Source organism: Macaca mulatta, chromosome 9 (genome assembly GCF_049350105.2).
Source record: "Macaca mulatta isolate MMU2019108-1 chromosome 9, T2T-MMU8v2.0, whole genome shotgun sequence".
Classification (NCBI taxonomy): domain Eukaryota; kingdom Metazoa; phylum Chordata; class Mammalia; order Primates; family Cercopithecidae; genus Macaca; species Macaca mulatta.
Window position 1 is genome coordinate 75,520,638 of NC_133414.1, and position 26,056 is coordinate 75,546,693.

General features: G+C 41.1%; 1 protein-coding gene across 2 annotated transcripts in view; it reads right to left on the reverse strand.

Moving 5' to 3' along the window:
- Nucleotides 1–26,056, reverse strand: part of VCL (vinculin) — a 126,507-nt gene that overhangs the window by 15,325 nt on the left and 85,126 nt on the right. For both annotated transcript variants that reach the window (XM_015147272.3, XM_015147270.3), the window contains exons 7-15: nt 22,843–22,933; nt 21,860–22,007; nt 15,959–16,112; nt 15,075–15,250; nt 10,263–10,453; nt 8,851–9,050; nt 7,395–7,523; nt 3,648–3,797; nt 1,041–1,149 (exon numbers count right to left, since the gene is read on the reverse strand). In XM_015147272.3, the coding sequence (XP_015002758.1) occupies nt 1,041–1,149; nt 3,648–3,797; nt 7,395–7,523; nt 8,851–9,050; nt 10,263–10,453; nt 15,075–15,250; nt 15,959–16,112; nt 21,860–22,007; nt 22,843–22,933 (1,348 nt within the window). The remainder of the gene's footprint in view (nt 1–1,040; nt 1,150–3,647; nt 3,798–7,394; nt 7,524–8,850; nt 9,051–10,262; nt 10,454–15,074; nt 15,251–15,958; nt 16,113–21,859; nt 22,008–22,842; nt 22,934–26,056) is intronic.

Here is a 26,056-nt window from a genome sequence, read left to right on the forward strand (position 1 = left end):
CCAGAATTCTCTTCTTCAGCTCAGAGTTCTTCCTACATAATCAAAAGCTTCCAGGTAAACACCACAGTATAAAAAAAAAAAAAAAAAAAAAAAAAGCAAGGACATAGTCCAAAAGCCCATCTGGATTTGCAGCATTTATACCAACCGTGGTTGCCAGCCTTCTTGTATCCACCCCAGACAACCAGAAATGCAACATCGGGAGGAAACAAGAAATACGTCTGAAACCATCACTGCATCACCACCACGTTATCTGTGAATAATATTTTCTCCCTGACCGTCTCACTCCCCAGCCATCTGTTGCTTGTTGGCAGCTTGTAGTGCTCAAGATGAGCCATGCGGAGGCTTCCAATAACCCTAACAGCCTGTTTCTTATTCCTATTACCTCTCTTCAGACACCTCAGGAGTTCCACTTTCATCTCGGGCTGCCATGGACCCCAGTCACAACAGGTTCTGCAGGGACAGCGAAAAGCCTACATTCCTCATTCCTTCTTTCCTATCTCTCCCTTTATAGAGAATGAAGACGATTCAGAGGTGCCACTTCAATTGCACAGACACAGGTTTGCTGGTGGTTGGTTTCTCCTTTTTAAAAAAAACTACGTAGTTGATAAGTTGGAGGAAACTCTGAGACAAGTTGTATTAAATGGTAGCTATTGTGGTTCCTTGAAATGTGAACCCACTGTAAATGACAGGGACACTTACTGTATCCACAAACACTGCCTCCCAGCCTCTGAAACCAAACTCGGGCTCAGACTGGGCAAAGACACTATTCAAAGAGAAGATAGGAGGAGTGACAATAAACATCACGCCAGGAGGGCAGCATTAAAATAAAAGAGACTCAAAGAGTCTCTCTTCTGACAAAGTTGCAAGGCTTGAATGAGAAGCCGCCACTGCTCAGCAGCCTTCACAGGGCCAAGTACACTGCTGAGCACATGACTGGCCCTTTATCCAATTGCAGCTGAGTAACAGAACCAGTCCCGCTCCAATTTCTCAGAACTCATTCTTCATGGATTAGACAACAAGAACTTAATAGAAAACTGTACCTGTCATTTTTTCAACATTATCAATCCACTGGTTCTTCATGGTCTCAAAATGTTCATAAGCAGCTTGATTTCCAGGGTTCCTAAGTAAGATACGAGCAGCCGAGACCACCTGACAATGACAAAACACCTTTAAACACCAGAGCACCCTCGCTCTCCAAATACAAACCTTCAGCCAAGCTTTCTCCTTTTTACCTACAGATGGCACTGTAAAGCCAGAAAGTGGCAAGTCTCTTTTTAGGCTGAACATAGGAGGTTTGGTCTCAATAGCTCCCCAGAATGGGCCCTTCACAGGAAGGTTTTACCATCACAGACTTATTTTAAGAAGGTAATAAAGTGACAAAGTAAATGAGTGTCCACTTGATACTTCAGAAGAACATACACAAAACTGGCATATGTTTAAACACTTGGTATCAACCCATCTTAAAAATCACCATTAAGAAAGATACCAAAAAGTACTCAAAACTGATTTATAAATAATATAAAGAAAAAATCCTCACAATAACCCCATGAGAGAGACAGGACAGTTAATATCTCTACTTTAGAGATGCAAAAACCAAGTCTCAGAAAATTTAAGTGACTTGCTCAAGAGGTCCTGGCCAGTCAGTTACAGCATTTGGGGAAAAAAAGGATTAACATTTGCTACGTATCAGGTAAGATACAGGCTATACATGCATATTCTTAATCCAAATAGAGTCCATTAGGAAGGAGTTAGCTCCATGTTACAGATGAGAGACGAAGCATCAAGAACACAGAGGACTCGGCTGGGCGCAGTGGCTCATACCTGTAATCCCAGCACTTTGGGAGGCCGAGGCAGGTGGATCACTTGAGGTCAGGAGTTTGAGACCAGCCTGGCCAACATGGTGAAACCCAGTCTCTACTAAAAATACAAAAAATTAGCCGAGTGTGGTGGCATATGCCTGTAACCCTAGCTACCGGGGAGGCTGAGGCAAGAGAATCGCTTGAACCCAGGAGGCGGAGGTTGCAGTGACCCGAGATCATGCAACTGCACTCCAGCCTGAGCAACAAAGCGAGACTCCATCTCAAAAAACAAAAGAAAAGATCACAGAGGACTCAAGTCCAGATCTGTCTCCAGAGTCCTCATTTTTTCTATAGTTGAAAAAAGCCTAGATTATAAGTCTAGATTCCTGTTTCTCTTTTTTTAGGAATCTCAGTTTCATGTTGAAATTGTGTTTTATGTTCCATGTTTTATGGGAGCTTTTAAAGAGTGTTAGACATGCTTGTAGCTTATAAAAAATTGTTTAAAAGTTGGACAAGTTAAAAAGCTGAACAAGAGGATCTAATTTATTAACACACCACATGGGCAAAAGTTTAATGATTAAGAGACATGCTCATTTCCCCCATATCTCCTCACAAGTTCACAGTATCACAAATTTGTAAAGTCTAGCATAGTTCTGAATATATCACAGGCACTTGATAAATGTCTGAATAAATAAATGAAAAAATAATGAATTTTCTATAATTTGAATAGAAGAAAAATTGTATAAACATTGCACTAATGTTGAGCTAATATTTTTAAGAAAACCTATCACATAGTAGACTTTTCATAACTGTCCAATTTGGTTTTTTCCCGATCTTCTTTTGCTCCCAAACTTACTAGCCATGCCTTGTTACACAATAAGTAGAAAAAAGAAAGTAAGTTGTAGAAACAGCTCAATATGAAAGAAATAAATTAATTAATTAAGAAAAAAAACTCTCACAAAGATGTGGAGAAAATATATAAACCCTAAATTAAAACAAAGTAGCCTCTTAAGATTATCCAAGCCAGCCGAGGTAGCTCATGCCTGTAATCTCAGCACTTGGGAGGCCGAGGTGGGCAGATCACGAGGGCAGGAGTTTGAGACCAGCCTGGCCAACATCTCAACAGGAGTTTGAGACCAGCCTGGCCCGTCTCTACTAAAAATGCAAAAATTAGCCAGGCATGGTGGTGCACACCTGTAATCCCAGCTACTCGGGAGGCTGAGTCAGGAGAATCACTTGAACCCAGGAAGTGGAGGTTGCAGTGAGCTGAGATTGCGCCATTGCACCCCAGCCTGGGCAACAAGAGCGAAACTCTGTCTCAAAAAAAAAAAAAAGATTATCCAAATATTTTCCTAGTTATGTATGTATGTGGCAAGGGGATTGCTTTACTAATTTTTTCTACTTTCAAAACGAATAAATAGTCTTTGTAAAAAGAAATTCAAATGTTATGAAAATGTATAAAGATAGTGACAGGGTCTTGCTCTGTCACCCCAGGCTGGAGTGCAGTGGGGCAGTTTGGCAGCCTCAACCTTGGGAGCTCAAATAATCCTCCCACCTCAGCCTCACAAGTAGCTGGGTTCACAGGCATGCACCACCACACCCAGTTAATTTTTTTTTTGGTAGAGTCGGGGTCTCGCTATATTGCCCAGGCTGGTCTCAAACTCCAAAGCTCAAGCAGTCCTCCTGCCTCACCGTCCCAAAGTGCCAGAATTATAAGTGTGAGCTACTGGCCTGGCCTGTATATGTTTTCTTATGCTGTCTTACATTAAGTATTCAAAAATGTATAGAAACTGTTCTGTAATTAACTTTCTTTACTGAACACTGTATGAGGAGTGAGCAAAACCCAACCTGGGGTGTGAGTTCTCGGGCCGTCTTCACTGAGGCCTGAATGCCTTCCACTGTTGATTTATTAGCAGTACCAACCGCAGCCGCCTTCTCAGCCGTAGCACCAAGCTTTCCTGAATGGTTTTCAAAGTTAGCTGCCCTCTCATCAAATACCTTGAAGAAAAAACAGACATTAAGAACATTCATTTCAATCAAATGGGTCAGGTAGCCTAAGAAAAAGTCTCTTCCTTTCAGTAGGGGCAGCAACTGCTCAAAGACTTTAGAGCTACATCAAACCCTAGTTAATAAAACAACAGTCAAACTCCAAATCCTGGCCTTGATGGATCTCCTCAGACGTTTAGCCATCACCATCATCTGCAAATACACACAAACACACTCACACACACACATGCACATACCCTTCATTTCCAGTTCAACCAGTGCTTACCAGGTACAAGCAAGAGCATTATATACTCTGCAGTAATTTGCTGAATGTGAAGACTAAACAGCCCCCTTCTCAAAAGCTTATCTTCTAGTTTGAAGAAGATAGTCAAACCCACTCCAGACTCTATTGTAGGTGGCTGGGTACGTTAAAAGCCAAGAACATCCACACCTTCCTAAACTAAGCTCCAACCTCCCCAGAGCAGCATCCTTCATATATCCCATTACCATTAATGTTGTAAAAACTCTGCCCTTGACCTCCAAGGGAAAAACGATAGCTCGTGCTCACGCTTAGGCCTCAGGGCAAGGATGACTGATTTTATTAACCCCAAATGCAAAACCATCTACTTAATTGTTCATTCAGTTCTCAAATTTTAAAAAAGTTAACGTTTCCTTTCACTGTGCAAGGTTGCATACCGTGGAGGGGACTATTTAACTTACCTAAAATAGCAAGAGATCTTTGGTCATTTGTTAGAATAGATTCTTGCAAAAGCTTATCTTCTTCAAACTAGAAGATAAGCTTTTGAGAATGGGGGTTATTTAGTCTTCACATTCAGTTAATTACTTACCGCACTATTAGAACTGATGCTTCTGAACAGCACTGGGTCAGGTTTATACATTACACGAACATGTCTGCAGCTGCCAGGTGGAATGCATCCTCTCTTTTGTCTCCTTCTGCCTAACTTGGAGACCACTTCTGGCTCTAGACAATCTCTAAAGTTCTCTTGGTTCAATAGCAAGTTCCAATATCATTGCCAGTGTTCTGTGTCTATCCTCTCAAGTCTCTTCCCCACGCCAGCCTCTTGTTTGGATTCAGCTACATGGGTTCCTGCCATTTAATGCTCAGAATCTGCCTAAAATCCCTCATCTCCTAGCCTCCTTCTTGTGGCCTCAGTTCTTTCACCCTAGCTGGTCTCCCACACTCTGGATCTCCTGGGCTTTTACCTACCTAATATCCTTGGTTGACCATCTCAATGCCAGACCATGACTGCTGCTCCTTCTGATTTAACTAACTGCTTAACTTGCTTTTCTCGTCACTCAACCAAAACTTACTGAGCACCTACTATGTGCCAGACCCTGAGACAGGTGCTGAGGATACAAAAATGAGTAAGACACAATATCCTCATCTCAAGGAACTCACAGCCCAGTGAGAAAAAAGCACTCGAAAACAGATTTACAATACAGTGTGCTATGTACAATAATAAAGCTAAGCACTGATATTACAGGAGCAAAGAAAAAGTACTTAACCTCTCTAGGAAGCAAAGGATTATAGGATGAAGGATAAAAAGTAATTCACCAAAAAAGAAGGGGAAGATAATTACACAGAAAAAACAAAGACATGGAAAAGACAGACTATGCAGGAAACCACAAGCAACTAGGTATAGCTAGGGCCAGAAATGAGAGGGAGCAGTTTGTAGGAAACAGGTATCGGAAGTGTCAGAGCTAGATCACAGAGCTCTGGCCTTACCCTCTGTGAAAGGGCAGGCACCACTGAAGGGTTTAAGCAGGAGAATGTCAGAGTTAGGTTGTATTTTTATTTGACTGATGGCCTAGTGAAAGAGTCAAAGAAGACCAGTTAGAGCTATACAATCATATAGGCAACGGGGGACTAGGAACAGAATTAGAGCTATGGCAACATGAACAGAAAACGGATGTGAGATTAAATGAGCATACCTTAGTTGTTTATTTGTATGAACGGGTGCGGGGAAGGGAAAAGTCAATGACAACTCACAAATTTCCAAGACAGAACAGAAGGACAACATATGCTGAGGTAACTACGAAGCCTATAGGTGTAGAGGCCCACCTAGATGTATCTACTAGCATGAAAGAGAAGTCTAGAATGAAAAAAATAGCAAATCATCTCAGCCTAAGGGAGCAATCAGCTGAAATGCCTAGTAAGTCAGGTTATAGAAAGAAAACTGGGGTAATCGTCACATAATAACAAAAACCTCCACCTACCAGTTCTACACTGTCTTGGGTACCTGACCCAAACCCCTTCTCCTTCACTGCCAATACTATAAAGGCTGGAAAACCAAATACTCGCTTTCCTGAACTCCTTTGCAGTTGGTGGTCATGAGACAGAGTTCAAGCCAATGAGGTATAGCAAAGCTCTCCTAGACAATTTCTAGGAAAGCCTCTATTTTCACTCATTCAGCACCAACAATGTGGCAGGCACTGTTCCAAGAAGTGGGAATAAGGTAATGACAGAATGAAGTCCCTACCTGTATGGAGTTTTCATGGTAATGGTAGGAAGACAGACAAACCAAAAATGAAAACTGGGTAAATACATTAAATGTTGATAAATGCTAAGGAAAAAAGTAGGATATGGAGATGAAGAAATCCATGGAGATAGTAGTTGGGGTGGGGTTGTTATCTTAGTGGTCACCCAAAAGTGATATTTCAGTAGAAAGCTGAAGAAAGACAGTAACTAATAGATATAGTTATCTGGAGAAGACTGGAACAAACAAGTGCAAAGGCCCCCAGGTTAGAACATATAAATACACACTAGGAATACGATTCAAGGAGGTATATACAGATGTAGCCTGAGGGGGAAGAGTGGTACCACACGAGGGCAAAGAAGTGGATGGGGACCAGATCCAGTGGTGTGCTGAAGCCACTTGTACAGACTCATGGCAGCTCACAGGAGCCAAACATGTCCATCTCTTCCCAACTCAGGTTTCAGTGACTTCATGTTGAAACAGCCACCGTGGGAATATTTACATAAGGGAAATCAGCAAACATTACAAATCAAGGTTTTTTGTTTTCCTGGAGAGTTGGCTTACCAGCACATCACTGGCAATTCTCTTCATTGTTAGCATTCTGGTTTTACTCTGGGATAGTGGGAAGTCATTGGAAGGGTTTGAGTATAAGAATGACATCAATTGATTTAAAAAGATCATCCTGACTCAAAAGGCACAGTTGTGACTGGAGTACCCCCATTCTTCATTTCTTCCTGCCTTTAACATGATGCCATCCCACACCCTGAGAAAATGACCTAGAAAATCACAGAAATGCCAGCTTTCATGATATTTAGTTGCTGAACCAATGCCAAAGCTACCAACTTCCATGTTTCTTGGTTTGTGATGAAAACAAACCCGGTTGTTTTAATCTCTGATGGTCAGGTCTTCTCTTGCTTGCAACTAAAGATATTCCCAACTGATACATGTGGAGACTAAAAGTAGAGATGGTAGGGCTTTCCCTGTTCGGCTCTTCCACCCCTCATCTACAGTTTCCCAACCACTGATCCTGATGTACACTGTAATCACATTTCAACTTTACATATACTTATAGCGCAGGCCAACAGAAAAATGGAAGACCTCAGATACCCACCTCTTCCCTATTAGGTGCGTCAGGAGGGGCCGTGGCTGCCACTGCCAACAGCTTGATGGGAGTTGTGGTATCACTGAAAACATCTGACACTTCCTGAGTCATGGCCTCCTGCATCCGAGCTTTTAGATCCTTAAAAACATTGTTTACATAAGAAAATGTCCAGATATATCCTCAAAGCATATCTACTAATGCCCTTACTTCACTGACATTCATTCATCTATTCAGTCTTTCATTCAATAAATATTTATTGTTAACTGTGTACAAAGCACTGAGCTATTACAGAACAGATGTAATTTATGAATCCTGCCCTCTAAGACATTAGTGGTGTAGAAGAAATAAGACATGACCCACATGTCCCTAGAGATTGTTCCACTCAATCAAGGAATCCTATTTCCTTTCTTGGTGGCCTCTAAGAAATGATACTGAGAATCATGAGGTTGAGCCCAAAGAAGGCCCAGAGATGAGCTAGAATTCCATACCATTGCCAGTGCTGGCAGGGCCTGATAATGATCACAGTAACTGTAAGGATTGTTTGGTGGATGTAGTGTCAAATTTCTAAGCAATTTATTATCTTAAGAAGAAAGAAATCAAGAATGGGAACTTTTTTAATCCAGGTTTTTTCAATTAAGTTTTCTAGAAAAACTCAATAACAAATATCTGTATCAATTTCTAAACATGGGTCTAAATAAGAGTATTCTTAGAAGCCATGAACAAGCTCTTTTCATAGTCATCACATTTAGTCCAATTTAAGTTTTCTGGATTTATATAAAGAAGTTTCTATCACCCTCATTGTTTCCCAAGGTGGGCGGCATAAACTAGCTGGTGATACCTGAGATAATTTTAGGTGTTACATGGGCAAATGTTTTTATTTTAATAATTATGTGTTTCTTTTAAAGGATAATAGGAAAAAATACAACTAGCTTACCAAACCCAAGATTTCAGGATTATTACAAAGTTTTATTTTACTTATTTATTTATTTATTTGAAACAGAGTCTCACTCTGTCACCCAGGCTGGAGTGCAATGACGTGATCTTCAACCTCTGCCTCCCAGGTTCAAGTGATTCTCCCACCTCAGCCTCCCAAGTAGCTGGGATTACAGGCATGCACCACCATGCCCAGGCCACAGAGTTTTCTCTTAAATAAATTTAAGTTTTAAAAAGAAGTCCATTTTAAGAAAAATATTGGCTAAATAAAAGTACAGATGATATGTGGATACAGCAAAAATCACAACAGGGCTCTTGACTGAGTGGAATTTGGAAAACAAATTTAGTTGCTACTATATACCAGCAACCTTTTTCCTAATAAGCTCTAGATTTCCTTGTATCTTTGGTCACACTATTTTCATTTTTCCTAGATGCCAGAAATTATGTATGTTTCAAACCTCTCTCTTCCTTCCCTCGTCTTTCAATAATAGGAAGCATAAAAAGTAAAATGATATGTGCTCCTGACTTCTACCTTTAAGGAGTCCTGGAGCTGAGATGCAAGTGCTCGCGCCTGAGGACTCTCCCCTTCCCCTCTGGCAGCCAGGTCAGCCAGCTGGGCTGTCAGCTGGTCCACTCGGTCACACTTGGCGAGAAGATCTTGCCGATAAGGCCCCATCATTACATTAGCCAGACGATGCCCTTCGGCCACAAGCCCCCGGATGGCAGCCTGACCTGGACCAAGAGAAAAACAATGAAACTTACAAGACCCAGAGGAGACAATTACAGTGCCATTCTGCAGTGTGGTGCAGTGTGGTGTCTTGCTCTATCACCCAGGCTGGAGTGCAGTGGCATAACAACAGCTCACTGCAGCCCTGACCTCCTGGCTCAAGCAATCCCTCCCACCACAGCCTCTTAAGTAGCTGGGACTACAAGTGTGCACCACCATACCTGGCTAATTGGTTTTTTTAGAGAGACAAGGTCTCACTATATTACCCAGGCTGGTCTCGAACCCCTGAGCTCAGGCGATCCACCCGCCTCGGCCTCCCAAAATGCTGGGGTTACAGGCATGAGCCACCACACCCAGCCAGTTCTTTTTAACACTTTATTTTTATTTCACTATATTTTAAAATCATGATCTAAAATCTATGTAATATTTTATCATATTAACCATAATTATTTCACAAGTCAGTTGTTATTAAACATTTATGCTGTATACAACTTAATATGTTTATTATTAAACATATATTCCTGTATGCAACTTCTTAGAAAGATCTCTATTTGTTAGAAAAAAAATCCCTTAATTTCCTGAGTCAATAGGTATGAACTTTGTTTAAAGCTCTTGACATCTAATACCAAATTTAGAAAGTTTGTACTAATTTATTTCTCCAGTAAATTATACATGTGCCCAATGCTCCAATTCCTCACAACACTGGGTGTAACCAACTTAGAATTTTGTCTTTTTTTTTTTTTAAAGAGACATGGTCTCTCTCTGTCACTGAGGTTAGAATGCAGTAGTATGATCATAGCTCACTACAGCCTGTAACTCCTGGTCTCAAGTGATCCTCCCGCCTCAGCCTCCCAAGTAGCTGGGAAGGTGTGACTACAGGTGAGCATCACTATGCCCAGCTAATTCTTTATCTTTTTATTTTTGAGGAGAGAGGGTCTTGCTGTGTTGCTCGATTGGTCTCAAACTCCTGGGCGCAAGTGATCTTCCCACCTTAGCCTCCCAAAGCACTGGGATTACAAACATGAGCCGCCATGCCTGGCCCACTTCTTGATTACATCACAGGAATTTTACTGGCTGCATTTGGAAATGTAATCACAGTAACTTATCAGCAGCTAAAGAACCCTTACCTAATTACAGATGTTACAGGACCCCTATCAACAACTTGCTTATTTGCACTGAGACCAATCTAATGGGGTTTAGTGCACTGCTGCCCTTACCGACTCCACGGTCATCCACTGTGGGATTATCAATCCACCGCTGTGCTTGCTCAATCTTGCCCTCAAGGTGTACAGCTGCTTTAGCGGGTCTGCTGTTGGCCACAGCCCGGTTGGTTTTGGTCTGCAGGTTCTGTAGGGCCGTGGCCACCTGTTTGGCCAAGGCTCGAGCCTCTGGGGAATCTCCTTTCCCCCTGCAGAGAAAAAGACAGCCATCCTGTCACACATAAACACTATTTACATTGAGATCACTTAGCTGTTAATGACAAATGCTAATAAGATGACAAATTGCTCATGATTACTATTAATTTGGTTTGAAAGGAGTGGTTTACTTATTTGGCCCTTACATAAAAAATTAATTTACATTTAGATGATTTTGTCCTAGTTAAGACATTAAATATGAGTTTGCATCAATGAAGCTCAAATCAATCATTTGGTTAGCTGAGCTCAATCAATCATCACTAGGTTAGCTGCACCCTCTGCCTGCCACCTCTGAAAGCACTAGTTCCTCTGGAACTGGGTGGGCCCAGGCAGCCATGTTTGTTGTAGGAGCAGCTGAAGTAGTTATAGTCGAACTAGTAGTAGTACTATCTATCTTTTGAGTCCTAATTCTGCCAAGTACCATTGCAAGTAATTTTTTGTTGTTGTTTGTTTTTTGTTTTGAGAGGGGTTTCGCTCCATCACCCCGGCTGGAATGCAGTGGTGAGATCATGGCTCACAGCAGGCTTGACCTCCCAGGGCTCACTGCAGCAATCCTTCTACCTCAGCCTTCCATGTAGCTGGGACTACAGGCATACACCACCACACCTGGCTAATTTAAAAAAAAAAACATTTCTTAGAGAAAGGAAACATTCTCCCGATGTTTCCCAAGCTGGTCTTGAACTCCTGGGCTTAAGTGATCCTACCACCTGGGCCTCCCAAAGTCCTGTGCTGGGATTACAGGCGTGACCTACCACACCCGGTCAAAAGCAGTTGTCTTATATTATTTAATCCTTACAACAACCCTATGATGTAAATAACAGTATTATCCTCATTACTAAAGAAACGAACGTACGAGGTTGGATAACTTGCCCAATGTCCCATTACTTACTTTGATAGAGTCAGGATTCAAACCCAGCACTGTGACTTCAGAGTCTCCGTCTGTTTTGTTTTGTTTTGTTTTGAGATGGAGTCTCGCTGTGTCACCCAGGCTGGAGTGCAATGGCACGACCTCAGCTCACTGCAACCTCTGCCTCTCGGATTCAAGCTATTCTCTTGTCTCAGCCTCCTGAGTAGCTAGGATTATAGGTGCCCACCACCACACTCAGCAATTTTTTTAATTTTTAGTAGAAATGGGATTTCACCATGTCGACTGGGCTGCTCTCGAACTCCTGACCTTGAGTGATCCGCCCACCTCAGCCTCCCAAAGCGCTAGAATTACAGGCATGAGCCACCACGCCCAGCCTTCATTCTTAAACTACTATACATTTGGTATCACATAATCCCCAGTCCTTGCCATAACTGATTAAACTGGGTGGTTATCTACCTCAAGGACAAGATATCCACAGTCAGGCAAGGCACTCAATTAGATTCTGGGGGTTCTCAAAGTCCAGTATGGATAAAAGTCACTGGAGATCTTATTTTTAAATACAGATTGTTAAACCCACCATCAAAAGAGATTTGGATTAAGTATGTCTGGGGTGGGGTCAAGGAGTATGCATTTTTAACAATCTTCTCAGATGATTCTTAGGCAGGTAACCCTGGGTCCATACTTCAAAAACACTGCATAGTCAACCAGTGATGGGATCTGGAGCTGGAAAGTGATTAAGCCTGGGCCATGGTAGCTCACAGCCGGAGACAAACCTCCAGATAAATAAACTAAGTCAACACACAGGGTGAAACAGACATAGAGGATCCCACACAGTGATTAAGAGGTGGAGGGAGGGGCTTCCCGTTGCCACAAGATCTGGCTATTGGGTTTCAAGCTATTGGGTTTTTTTTTTGGTTTTTTTTTTTTTTTGAGACGGAGTCTCGCTCTGTGGCCCAGCCCAGGCTGGAGTGCAGTGGCGCGATCTCGGCTCACTGCAAGCTCCGCCTCCCGGGTTCACGCCATTCTCCTGCCTCAGCCTCCCGAGTAGCTGGGACTACAGGCGCCCACAACCGCGCCCGGCTAATTTTTTGTATTTTTAGTAGAGACGGGGTTTCACCGTGGTCTCGATCTCCTGACCTTGTGATCCGCCCGCCTCGGCCTCCCAAAGTGCTGGGATTACAGGCGTGAGCCACCGCGCCCGGCCAAGCTATTGGGTTTGATGAGGTGCCTCTATTTTCAATAATCCTCTACTTTTTACTTGACCAGGTCCTTCCAACCAAAGAACCTCAACCAAGTACCAACACAGAAATAAAAAGACAACCACAATTATATCACAAAGAAAAAAACTGCCCCCAAAACCTTATTCCAAAGACTTCAAATTCTAACCATTATAAAAATACAAAGAATCTGACTCATTTTCCATCTCAGGTCCTCTCAGCCATAGAAAGGTAACTTTCTGGTTAACTTTATCTGTCTCATCTGTAAAAATAAAAATAATAGGCTGGGTGTGGTAGCTCACGCCTGTAATCCCAGGACTTTGGGAGGCCGAGGCAGGTAGATCATGAGGTTAAGAGATTAAGATCATCCTGGCCAACAGGGTGAAACCCCATCTCTACTAAAAATACAAAAATTTAGCTGGGCGTGGTGGTGCACGCCTGTGGTCCCAGCTACTCGAGAGGCTGAGGCAGGAGACTCACTTGACCTCAGCAGGCGGAGGATGCAGTGAGCCAAGATCGCACCACTGCACTCCAGCCTGGCAGCAGAGTGAGACTCCATCTCAAAATAAATAAATAAATAGAATAAATACATAAATAAAAATAATAGCCCATCTGCCAGAAGAGCTAATTTAGATTCTCTCTCTCTCTCTCTTTTTTTTTTCTGAGACAGAGTCTCGTTCTGTCACCCAGGCACAATCTCAGTTCAATGCAACCTCCACTTCCTGCGTTTAAGCTATTCTCTTGCCTCAGCCTCTGAGTAGCTGGGATTACAGGTACCCACCACCAGGCCTGGCTAATTTTTGTATTTTTTTAGTAGAGATGGGGTTTCACCATGTTGGCCAGGCTGGCAGACTGATCTTGAACTCCTGACCTCAAGTGATCCACACACCCTCAGCCTCCCCAAGTGCTGAGATTAGAGGCCTGAGCTACCTTGCCCAGCTTAGATACTCTCTTAAGAGTTCCTTGGCCGGGCGCGGTGGCTCAAGCCTGTAATCCCAGCACTTTGGGAGGCCGAGACGGGCGGATCACGAGGTCAGGAGTTCGAGACCATCCTGGCTAACACGGTGAAACCCCGTCTCTACTAAAAAATACAAAAAACTAGCCGGGCGAGGTGGCGGGCGCCTGTAGTCCCGGCTACTCGGGAGGCTAAGGCAGGAGAATGGCGTAAAAACCCGGGAGGCAGAGCTTGCAGTGAGCTGAGATCCGGCCACTGCACTCCAGCCTGGGCGACACAGCGAGACTCCGTCTCAAAAAAAAAAAAAAAAAAAAAAGAGTTCCTTTATGATTCTAAATTTTTGCAACATTCTCCTTTATAAAGTTGAACAAAGAGGGTCTTTAACATGACTCTGATCGTGGCTACTCCTGGCAAGAGGTTACATAGATGTATGTTTATGTGTGTGCTACAGTATTAAGTAATGATGGCATGAATGACCACACATGAAGGTCTGCTGTTAGCACCATTACCATTCATTACCTCTTCATCATTAAGAAACATTAAAGAGTACCTTGCATACATATGGACTTACATTAGGTCCTAAGAGTATAGACAGCAAATTTTACATTTGACATTAAACCCTTCCTTAGTGTTATTTTAGCATGTGCTGCAGGGGTTTTATTCTTAAGAGTGAAAAATATCTATTGAAAGAAGAAAGCAGTTAGGTGCAGTGGCTCATGCCTGTAATCCCAAAACTTTGGAAAGCTGAAGTGGGAGGATTGCTTGAGCCCTTGAGTTTGAGACTAGCCCTGACAACATAGTGACACCTCATCTCTACAAAAAATAAAAAAATTAGCCAGGCATGGTGGCACGTGCCTGTAGTCCCAGCTGCTCCAGAGGCTGAAGTGGAAGGATGGCTTGAGCCTGGGAGTTCAAAGCTGCAGTGAGGCATAGTCATGCCGCTGCACTCCAGCGTGGGTAGCAGAGTGAGACCATATCTCAAAAAAAAAAAAAAGGAAATATCCCTTTTCCATATCATCAAAGTAGGTGCCATGAGAGCCTTTAGGAGAGAAGGCTGTGGAGAGGCTGTTGTTATAAGAAAAATCATCCAGGAAATGTAATTTAAGTATCTTCTATACTTACTACTTACAAAATAACATTGCTGGGGAAGGAGGAAAGTACCTTCTTATGCTTCTTCCCTTCCACATACACATAGGAGTCTTTTCATAGCTAGCCACAAAAATTATTTTCCTCTTATGTATGAGAAACAGATAGGTCATAAACATGATGTATCAAAGCAAGCCCTAGCTTAGAAATTTAAAAAGCATCTCAAAAAAGGAGTTCTTATCTTCCTAAATTTATCAATTTATAACTATGTGACCAGCAATAAGTCATTAAACTTCAGTTACATCAGTGATACAACAAATTAACATCTGACCTAGAATCGATGAGAATATAGTGGAGGAGCATCGTAAGTGCATTTAACCTAGGGGAATTGAAATATGTATGAAGAAAGAAAGACAGGGAGAGGGAAGGGAGAGAGAAAGAGAGAGAAGAAAAGATATGAAAAGGCAATTTAAGGGTTAAATACATACTGTCTTCGTAGATCTGCTAATTTAGAAGTCAGAGCAGATATTTCTCCAAGGGAACGTAGAATGTCATCTCTTTCTTTAGGATCATCACATAATTCTGCTATTTTCCGAGCTTCAGCCAAAGCCCCTCGAATCTGCTCTTCTCCTTCCGGTCCACCATTTGGATCTGCAAGCCAGTTCTACACACAGAAACGGAGAAGCAGCACACTGTGATCTACTCACAAACTCCACTCTACTAAACTTAACCAGGCCAGAAGAAGGATTTCAAAAGTAATACACCAGTAATCATTTTTATAATGCTGGTCTTAATTATTGTACAGAGGTTCTTAGATAAGATGAACTCAATCTCTCATCTTTTTAAAATCAATTTTTTCATGCCCATTAGCATAAAATATCTTCCCAAGCTTTATCTCATCTCTGAATTAACCACACCTTATTAGTTCCTCAGTTCCTCAAACATGTGTGTTTGTGAAATGCTTGAAAATCATTTTACAGTAGAGCAGTATCAGAAAACTTTAACCCCTAAACATTACAATGACCAAAGAGTTGTGAATTCTGGGACAAGGAATAGTTTTAATGTACTGCAATCTGTATCAGGAACTAGGATTCCCTTGGTACTCTGAGTGCTTACTTTTAGCTAATTGAAGTGCTGTAAATTAAGATCTTTATTTCAAAATGCAAATAAATATTTGTCTAAACCTGTGGTGGTAAAGGAGGTGTTAACATTGGTAAGTGCCAGAAGTCACTCATCACTTAGAAACCATTATCCAACCACAGTAAATGTAAGAGACAGAGAAGAAAAATAGGATATTTATCATTTAGGATATTTATGAAACATTTCTCTTTCTCTTTTATTTCCCACCCCTCTTGAAAATCACCATCACTACCTGAGCAGCATCAATCTTCTTTGCAATGCTCTGCTTTGAGTTGGTCATGGCTTCCAGCTTGCGAGCTGCATTTTCCACTTTTGCTGTGAGCACATCAAGACCCTGAGATACCTGCTGAGCTTTCTGCATGGCCACCGGTGAGGATCCTTGTCCTCTGCTCAAAACAGACATATGCTGTCATTGTACACCCTCAAATACTTAATGACAAAATATTCCCAATAGCACAGTACATGTGGTTTTCGTGAACATGCTTGGCTTTTTCCTTTTCCCCAGTAAATCTGGGACAGCACAAGAAAATAGACATAAACAAAGCAAGATGCCCAAATCACGTACTTTTTCTTTTAAAAATGCACATTAGCTTCATGGAACTGCATAACCACTTTGAAGACCAGGCCAGCAAATTTTGATAATGATTCTCCTCTTGGTAGTGATTACATAATCAAATCTAAACTTCAGTGGGAAAATGTGCTGGTGATCTTATTGCTAAGGAGGGCTTTGTTACCATAGTAATGTGTGCTTCTGAAATAAATAGTCCATTAAATTGTCTTCTTATAGGCAAGTATACATTGAAAATGTTTCAGGAGGCAGCACGCATAGTGTTAATGAAAGTGTACCATAGTGGGAACAAGCAGATCTGTGTTCAAATCTTGATTCTTGGTACCTGTGGAAACTTGTTTATGATGTTTAACCTCCCTGGGTTTCTGTTTTCTAACTTATATAATGAAGGTAACATACAATGAAGGTAGGTAATACATTTTCCCCACTTATCTTATGGAGTGGCTTCAAGCATCAAAATAATATACTTGAAAACACTGGCAATAAAGCTATACAAATATACAACCTACTAATATTACTGAATTATCATCATTTTTATAATAAGCCTAATGATAATCTTAAATGCCTACCTTCCACTCCTAGGCAATCCATAAATATATAAATACCGAAACTAGCTAATATTGAGCACATGTTGATAGGAAACCACTGTTTCCCACCAAGTTCCTAAAGAACTGATTTCACTATTTTCCTCTCTCAGAAATGATACGCTATTCCTACCAAAAATGATATGAGTTCATGGAAACTTGTTTCTCTATTTACTTTCCCTATTTCTTTGTTTTGCCCTCATTTTACGATCCAGATTATTTTAATCCAAGCAGCCTGGTAATCCCAATGACAGGGGCGGTAACTTTACCATTTGGTAGAATGGCATGGCTGATTATCCTAATCAGAACTTCTAATTTTAGGATAAACTCCAAAATACCTTTGCTTCCCTTCATAATAGTATTGATCTGTCATTCATCTATCTGGCCTCTGTGGGTTTTTTTTTTTTTTTTGGTTTTTTGTTTGTTTATTTGTTTGTTTGTTTTTTGAGACAAAGTCTCACTGTTGTCCAGGCTGGAATGAAGTGGCGCGATCTTGGGAGGCAGTGGTTGCAATGAGCCAAGACGGTAATTCTCCTACCTCAGCCTCCCAAGTAGTTCAAGTAATTCTCCTGCCTCGGCCTCCCTAGTAGCTGAGATTACAGGCGTGTGCCACCATACCTGGCTAATTTTTGTATTTTTAGTAGAGACAGGGTTTCACAATGCTGGCCAAGTTGGTCTTGAACTCCCAACTTCAAGAGATCCACCTGCTTCAGCCTCCCAAAGTGCTGGGATTACAGGTGTGAGCCACTGTGCCCAGTCTATCTAGCCTCTTTTTAAAATTCTTCTGTTTTTCATCTATACCAAAACTTGAGGTAATGAATTCATTCATTTACTGCTCGGTATATAAAAGGTATATATACACCTTTTCCTTGAAGTTGAGGCCTTCCTTTTATGTGGCAGAAGAGGGAAGACTTTTAGGAAACATAGTCTTTAGGATTTAATTTGCTTTTTTTCTTCAAATCTACTACTTCATGATGAGAGATCTTTTTGGTAAGAGTCCAACTGTATATTACAAAGTAATAACTTCTCTGAGGCTGGAAATGCAGAAATTCCAATTGTGAAAAAGTAAAACTATTTATGGGCTACACAGTTTTTTCATTCAAAATATAAAGTTTTTATTGAGTCCTATGGGGGTAAAAATATATACTAGCAACCTAGAAACCTGTGTGACTTAACAGAATATCAAAAAGAAATTCTTACTGTATTTCAGCCACTAAAATATTAAATAGCTGGGTACACTTAAGAAAGGACTACAGGGAGATAACTTTCTAATCTTTCATCAGGAAAGGATACTGCAGGCTCCACTGTGAAGCAGGCCCATAGTTACCCTTCACTGTTCTAGCCTTTTCTCTTTACAGATTAACGGTGGAACCCCTACAATAGCTACCTCATTCTCCTGCTCATACTCATCTTTCTCTACACACATACAACTGTGTATTTGAGAATTCCAAGTGAAAACTGGCGACCACACTGGGAAAAGGCTGCAGACAAAAGACACAAAAGTGAGAAATCAGAAGAGCCAAGAATCCTGTCAAACTGCACTGGCGTTTCTCTGAATGAGAACAAAACTTCTTTTTGTCTTTTTGCTAAGTTTCTTGCCATGCTCATGACAGAGGAGACTGCTTCTCAGCAGGAGAAAAGATTGACTAAATTCAATGAGATCACATTTATTTAAGCTGTTTCTTTCCCCTTCAACATAGAGACTCAACCTGAAATACCTGGAGCTTCCAGGGCTACAGGGAATCCATGAACCTCTAGAAATTATATATAACATTGTATGGGCATGTTTATATACATCTTTTTAGGTTAAGGATGAATGTTTTCATCAGATGATAGAAGTGATCTTGGTCCAAAAAAGGTTAAGAACCACTCCTTTAAGATCTGCATTCTTGGCCAGGCACAGTGGCTCACACCTGTAATCCCAGCACTTTGGGAGGCTGAGGTAGGTGGGTCACTTGAGGTCAGGAGTTCAAGACCAGCCTGACCAACATGGTGAAACCCTGTCTCTACTAAAATACAAAAATTAGCCGGAGTTCAAGACCAGCCTGACCAACATGGTGAAACCATGTCTCTACTAAAATACAAAAATTAGGCAGGCATGGTGGCACATGCCTGTAATCCCAGGTACTCAGGAGGCTGAGGCAGCAGAATCGCTTGAACCCAGGAGGCGGAAGTTGCAGTGAGCTGAGATCGTGCCATTGCACTCCAGCCTGGGCAACAAGAGCGAAACTCCATCTCAAAGAAATAAAATAAAATAAAATAAAAATAAATAAGATCTGCACTTATGCCTATTGCACTAATATTGGAGACCAGGTATAACAGTGCACTGCATGTAGAGGAGTGTTTCTGGGCCCTGTTTGTATGCAGACCTTGTGTATCCCAATCATCTCATGATGTTTCATGAGTGTCTCATCCTATTCCAAGTTTTTGTAATGTCCATACCATAAAATTATATAAAAATGAGGATCTTTTAGAACTTCATTATCACTATGGATGAGTTCATTTGTATGAATTCCAAACAAATTTATATTATATTGAGTTTTCTCAATAGCAAACTATGTGTATTTAGTTTATGGGGAGAAAAGCTCTAAAGGCCAAGGCTTTAGGAGGGTAAAAGGAAGGTAAATAATTATGAAACCGAATAAATAATCATGAAAAGGAAACTCAAAAAAGCCCAGAAATTACCAACTTAGAGGATAACCGAGTTAAATGATGTTTTTATGAGGTGAAATAATTCCAGTGTTTTCACTCTATGTTTCTTTCTCCCCACCCTTCGTAAAATGTATTTACCCAAGCCAGACTTCACCACTGCCCCTTATTTTTCATAAGCCTATGGCTAGAAAATTAAAAACTAGATTTGTGTTTCAGTTTCAATTATGGAACAAGTTTCAACTTTGTTATTAGGCATTTGTATATTTTAAAAGCTCAAGCCAGGAGTGATGGCTCACGCCTTTAATCTCAACACTTTGGGAGGATCACTTGAGGCCAGGAGTTTGAGACCACAAAACATAGCAAGACCTTATCTCTACAAAATATTTAAAAACTAGCCAAGCATAGTGGCATATGCCTATAGTTCTATCTACTCAGGAGGCTGAAGAAGGAATATTTCTTCAGCCCAGGAGTTCAAAGTTACAGTGAACTATGATCATACCACTGCACTTCAGCCTGGGTGACAGAGCAAGACTATGTCATTAAAAATTAAAAATTTGGCCGGGCAAGGCCGGGCGCGGTGGCTCAAGCCTGTAATCCCAGCACTTTGGGAGGCCGAGGCGGGCGGATCACGAGGTCAGGAGATCGAGACCATCCTGGCTAACACGGTGAAACCCCGTCTCTACTAAAAATACAAAAAACTAGCCGGGCGCGGTGGCGGGCACCTGTAGTCCCAGCTACTCGGGAGGCTGAGGCAGGAGAATGGCGTAAACCCGGGAGGCGGAGCTTGCAGTGAGCTGAGATCCGGCCACTGCACTCCAGCCTGGGTGACAGGGCAAGACTCCGTCTCAAAAAAAAAAAAAAAAATTTGGCCGGACATGGTGGCTCACACCTATAATCCCAGCACTTTGGGAGGCCGAGGCAGGCAGATCACCTAAAGCCAGAAGTTCAAGACCAGCCTGACCAACATGGAGAAACCCCGTCTCTACTAAAAATGCAAACTTAGTCGGGCATGGTGGTGCATTCCTGAAATCCCAGCTACTCAGGAGGCTGAGGCAGGAGAATCGCTTGAACCCAGGAGGCGAAGGTTGCAGTGAGCCAAGATCTCACCATTGCACTCCAGCCTGGGCAACAAGAGCAAAACTCTCATATCAAAAAAATAAAAAATAAAAATAAAAAATTTGGCAGGTCATGGTGGCTCATGCCTGTAATCCCAACACTTCTGGAAGCCAAAGCAGGTGGATCACCTGAGAATTTCAGACCAGCCTGGCCAACACGGTAAAACCCTGTCTCTACTAAAATTACAAAAAATTAGTTGGGTGTGGCAGCACATGCCTGTGATCCCAGCTACTTGGGAGGTTAAGGCAGGAGAATTGCTTGAGCCTGGGAGGCAGGGGTTGCAGTGAGCCGAGATCGTACCACTGCACACCAGCCTGGGTGACAGAGTGAGACTCTATCTCAAAATAAATAAATAAATAAATAAATAAATAAATAAATAAATAATTTAAAGCATGTTTTAAATAAAGTCAGGCCAGGCATGCTGGCTCACACCTGTAATCCCAGCACTTTGGGAGGCCGAGGCGAATGGATCACCTGAGGCCGGGAGTTCAAGACCAGCCTGGCCAACCTGGCAAAACCCCATCTCTACTAAAAATACAAAAATTAGCCAGGCATGGCTGGGCACGGTGGCTCACTCCTGTAATCCCAGCACTTTGGGAGGCCGAGACAGGCAGATCACAAGGTCAGGAGTTCAAGACCAGCCTGGCCAAGATGGTGAAACCCCGTCTCTACTAAAAATACAAAAATTAGCTGGGCATGGTGGCGGGCATCTGTAATCCCAGCTACTCAGGAGGCTGAGGCAGCGAACTGCTTGAACCATGGAGTCAGAGGTTGCAGTCACCCAAGATCCTGCCACTGCACTCCAGCCTGAAGACAGAGTGAGACTGTCTCAAACAAACAAACAAAATTATCCGGGTGTGATGGCAGGCGCCTATAATCCCAGCTACCTGGGAGGCTAAGGCAGGAGAATCTCTTGAACCTGGGAGGTGGAGGATGCAGTGAGCCAAGAGCACACCACCGCACTCCAGTCTGGGTGACAGTGAGACTCTATCTCAAAAAATAATAAATAAATAAATAAATAAATAAATAAATAAATAAATAAAGTCAGCAAAGGGAAAGATCACCTCCATCTCAAAAGAATTTAATAGACTATATTATCTCTGTTATTTACTAGCCAAATAAATAACTCAAAACTGGCAGAGGCTTGTTTTCTGAATCACCCTGTTAGGAATGAGTTACCCACTACTGCTCTGTAAGGACAGAGGAACTTTACCTGGCACGGAGGTCAGCCACTTGATCAGTCATCTGCCCTAGCATTTTGCAAGTTCCCAGAATCTCCCTGCGTTCTTTGCCTGCACAGAGTTCACCAACTTTTCCAGCTTCATCTAAGATCTGTCTGATGGCCTGCTCACCAGCATCCCCTAAAATAAACAGATATTCAATATCTACACTGTTGACACATTCATTATTTAGAGAGGATACTTTACAAGTCATTTCATTCACCAAGGAATGGATGATTTTAAACAAGAGGAGTGAATAGAAGGCAACATATCTGATAGCTAACAGCCAAGCAGTGCCCTTAAACCATAGGGGGAGGTTTCAACCACAGACACTGCGAAAAAAGATACTTGGACCCATATCTATTTGGAGATACTAAGTAGCTTGTGGTAAGAATATGGATGATGAAAACAGACTCTAACAATTTAATAGTATTTAGGACCTCCAACCTTCTTTAGGTTTTTCACACTCATTCAAATATTAATCTAAAACAGAATAAATATTGTATTAGAAAATCAATAAAGCCTAGTGCAATAACCTATTTGGGTCTTATCTTTATACAGTCAACTTCACTTCCCAATTCTCATTGGCATCATGATTTGATCTGCTTAATTAAGTAGTCTATTGAGATAAATGGAAGTCTGCTCAATGGGAACTGGAAGAGAAGAACCTTTATTGAAAATAATTACCTTTTGGATTCAGGGAAGGGGAGGACGAATAATTTTGCAAAGAATGCCCAGCTTAGTGTGACTTACTCCTCCATGATTAGAGGTGATCGAATCTATTTCCTTCATCCTTTTAAGGCCTACTACTTGTTTCAGTTACTCAAAACTATCAAATAATGGGGTATTCCCCATAATGTTACAGTAGTTCTCTCAGATGATGAGATTATGGGAGATTTTCTTTCTTTCTTTCTTTCATTTGCTTGGTTTTTAGCTTATCATTGTATCTATCAGAAAAGCAGAACTAAAGGGTTACCTGGGAAGGCACTAGGGTCATGGAGCCAATCTTTGGCCTGGTTCAGTTTGGAGTCTATGGAGGCCAATGCTCTCTTCATGGCTTCAGTGTCCTTTTGGAAAGAAATCCCACAATTACTTTCTTTGCAAAAGTTGAGATACCATGATACAAAGTAAGACAGAGAAGAAGTTACAGCATTAACATACATAGCTAAGGTAGTCAGTCCTACAAAGGCCTTAAAAATATTGTCACCACACCACAATTCTCATTTCTGTCAAAATGCAGCATCTTGCATGCAAATCTTCAGTTAATTCTACTCTGTTGCTAAACAGAGTAGAATTGGGTTCCCTATTGCTAAAACTGTGAAAACTGGTAAAATTGCTCAAGCCAGAATATGTTTAATGTCTTCAGCAGGAAAAAGCCCTGTTGTCACATGCCTCATTATCAGCCTTTCCACTAGTCAACATTCATCTACTGCAGCCTTGCCAAAGCCCCTCCCACTTCAGGGAAGCCTCATTAGTATGTGGTGCCACAAATCACAGTTCTTTTACATCTTGTTTTGAAATGCACACGCTGGATGATGTTTCACTATATTCAATTAACCTGAAAAACTTGGAATTACTGGTTGGAAGAAACAATTGAAAATGTTAATCTAGCAATTTAATTTTAATTCCACAAATAAACCCCTCAAAGTAATATAATTTAAAAGTGTTTTCTGACCTTCCCTGCTATTCCTTATTCTTAGTTCCCTTACCATCCCTCACCTGGAAGAAGATGCAGGATAGAATAAATGGGTCTCAGCTTATTGTTTACGACCAGGATTTATGAGGACTATCAGGAAACTAGCATAAAATCTCCCAGGATACACCAGGAGAAGCTGAAACAACAGACTAATCACTTTAAATATATATAAGTATTTCAGTAAATGTTTTAAAATACATAAAAACACAGAGAACAGTATAACACCAGCCATCTCTTAAGTCTCTATTTAGCATCTTCAAAGACCATCTATCTTCCTTTTTGCTGTAGGAAACTGACTCTTACAGAGTTAAGCGATCAAAGCACAAAGTTAACCTCTAAAATTCTAGACAATGTTCTAGCTTCAGTTTCCAATCCTGCACAACTGGGGTTCTTAAAAGTGTTGCACCACTAGTTTTCCACACGGGAGCACCAGGAGCACCCCCACTTCCAATTCAAAAAAGACCCAGCACTATCACAAATAAGCATTGGCAGCACCCATAGTTAGGCTCAAGGTCCACAACTGTTCCAAAGCACCTATTCAAAAGATAGATCTCTCAACTGTAGGAATCCCTCCTTCCCCTTCTAAACAGACACAGATTATTCTCCTGTTGAATCCTTAGCTATTTGAGGCTCTAAATAGCAAATTCTCAGCTATAGCAATGAAAAAGAAGTGAACTAAATTACCGAAAAAATTGAAAATAAAATATTTTTATTATCAAGTTATATGTAACTATAGTAGCTGTCAATAAAAGGCACAGTCATAAGAAGATTCATTTCAAAATCCACTTGTAATTAGAAGAAGATATGTGGTATTTTTTAAGTGCTTTGATTCTCAAATGGCTTGAATATCAGCAAATCTCTCCTATCATGTCTTACATTAATTTGTACAGAAAACCTTGCCTTCAAAATTAATGCAAAGGTCAGCTTTAGCTTAATTCCAAATTAGCAAGACCTGAATCAATAACTTTTTAAAAGAATCTGAGGCCAGGCAACTCCTAACCTCAGAGAACTGGGTAGCCTTCAGGATCTAACACAGGTTATCTAGGCATAGGTTTTCTTTTAATCACAAACTCTTACTTAGGAAGTGTGTGCACATCCTGGAGAAAATTATGTCAGTGTAAAAATATTTCACTTAAAACCTGTTAAACCATTTTCCTAACACACTTTTATTTTCAGTGAGAAAAGCAATAGGTATTTATTACATTTCAAAAATCTAAATTCAAAGGGAAACGAAGGTCAGAAATTTTTATGTCTACTCTAGCATTAAGGGCTACTAGTTTGGAAACTAAATTCAACTGACATGCATTGAATGTAATATGCCTTCCCTGCATGTTAGGTTCTGTTTTAGCTACTTTCCCCCTCCTTACCTCACTGAATCTCAAATTTAAATGTCATTTAAATAATACTGTAAATTAAGTTTGTGGGAACTCACTCCTACAAACCTAATTTGATGTCAGGTTTGTTGACTCCAAACCTCATTGCTTATCAAATGAAACAAGATTTTTTTTTTCTTTTACCAAGGAGAGTTGCTAAAGATTCTACTAATCTCCTACAATAGTCAGCAAATCTCTGCCTTGTCAGTTTTGACTTTGGTTAATACTGCAGAGAAAATAAGCTCCAGAAATCAAATTCATAATCTACAGTAACAAAAATGACTGCTTTTATTCTCCAATGCCCAAAAATGATTTGAAACACAATGGAAAAAAATGGTTTTTGTCTATTCAGCATCCTCAAAAATCATTTCTTTTTTTCTCCTCAATAAAGCTCTAATGGCCAGTACTGCAAGGAAAGAATGTAATTCTCAGAAAGTGAGTAATTTACTGCTCAGTGGGAGGTGTGACACCATCAAGAAGTTAACATGAAGAGATGTTCATTTTCCCCTAAAAGAAACCAATAGCCAATTTTGAATGAAGCTGCATTTAATAACTGGGACTTTCAATAAGTTACCAAAGTTTTTTTTTTTTTTTTTTTTTTTTTTTTTTTTTTTTTTTTGAGACGGAGTCTCGCTCTGTCACCCGGGCTGGAGTGCAGTGGCCGGATCTCAGCTCACTGCAAGCTCCGCCTCCCGGGGTCACGCCATTCTCCTGCCTCAGCCTCCCAAGTAGCTGGGACTACAGGCGCCCGCCACCTCGCCCGGCTAGCTTTTTGTATTTTTTAGTAGAGACGGGGTTTCACCGTGTTAGCCAGGATGGTCTCGATCTCCTGACCTTGTGATCCGCCCGTCTCAGCCTCCCAAAGTGCTGGGATTACAGGCTTGAGCCACCGCGCCCGGCTCAAAGTTTTTAACAGCATTAATTTTAGACAATTTTAGAGATTTAAAACAATAACTGAAAGAGCCATCTTAAATTATTTCTGGAACACAGTAGGTTATAAGTAATCATTTTATTTTAGTCATATCTAGTAAAAACAAATGTGTTTAAGGTAATTTTTTTCCTCCTAAGACTTTCACATATATTTCTTTTGAAAGGCAGTCTTTATGATAGAATTGACAGAA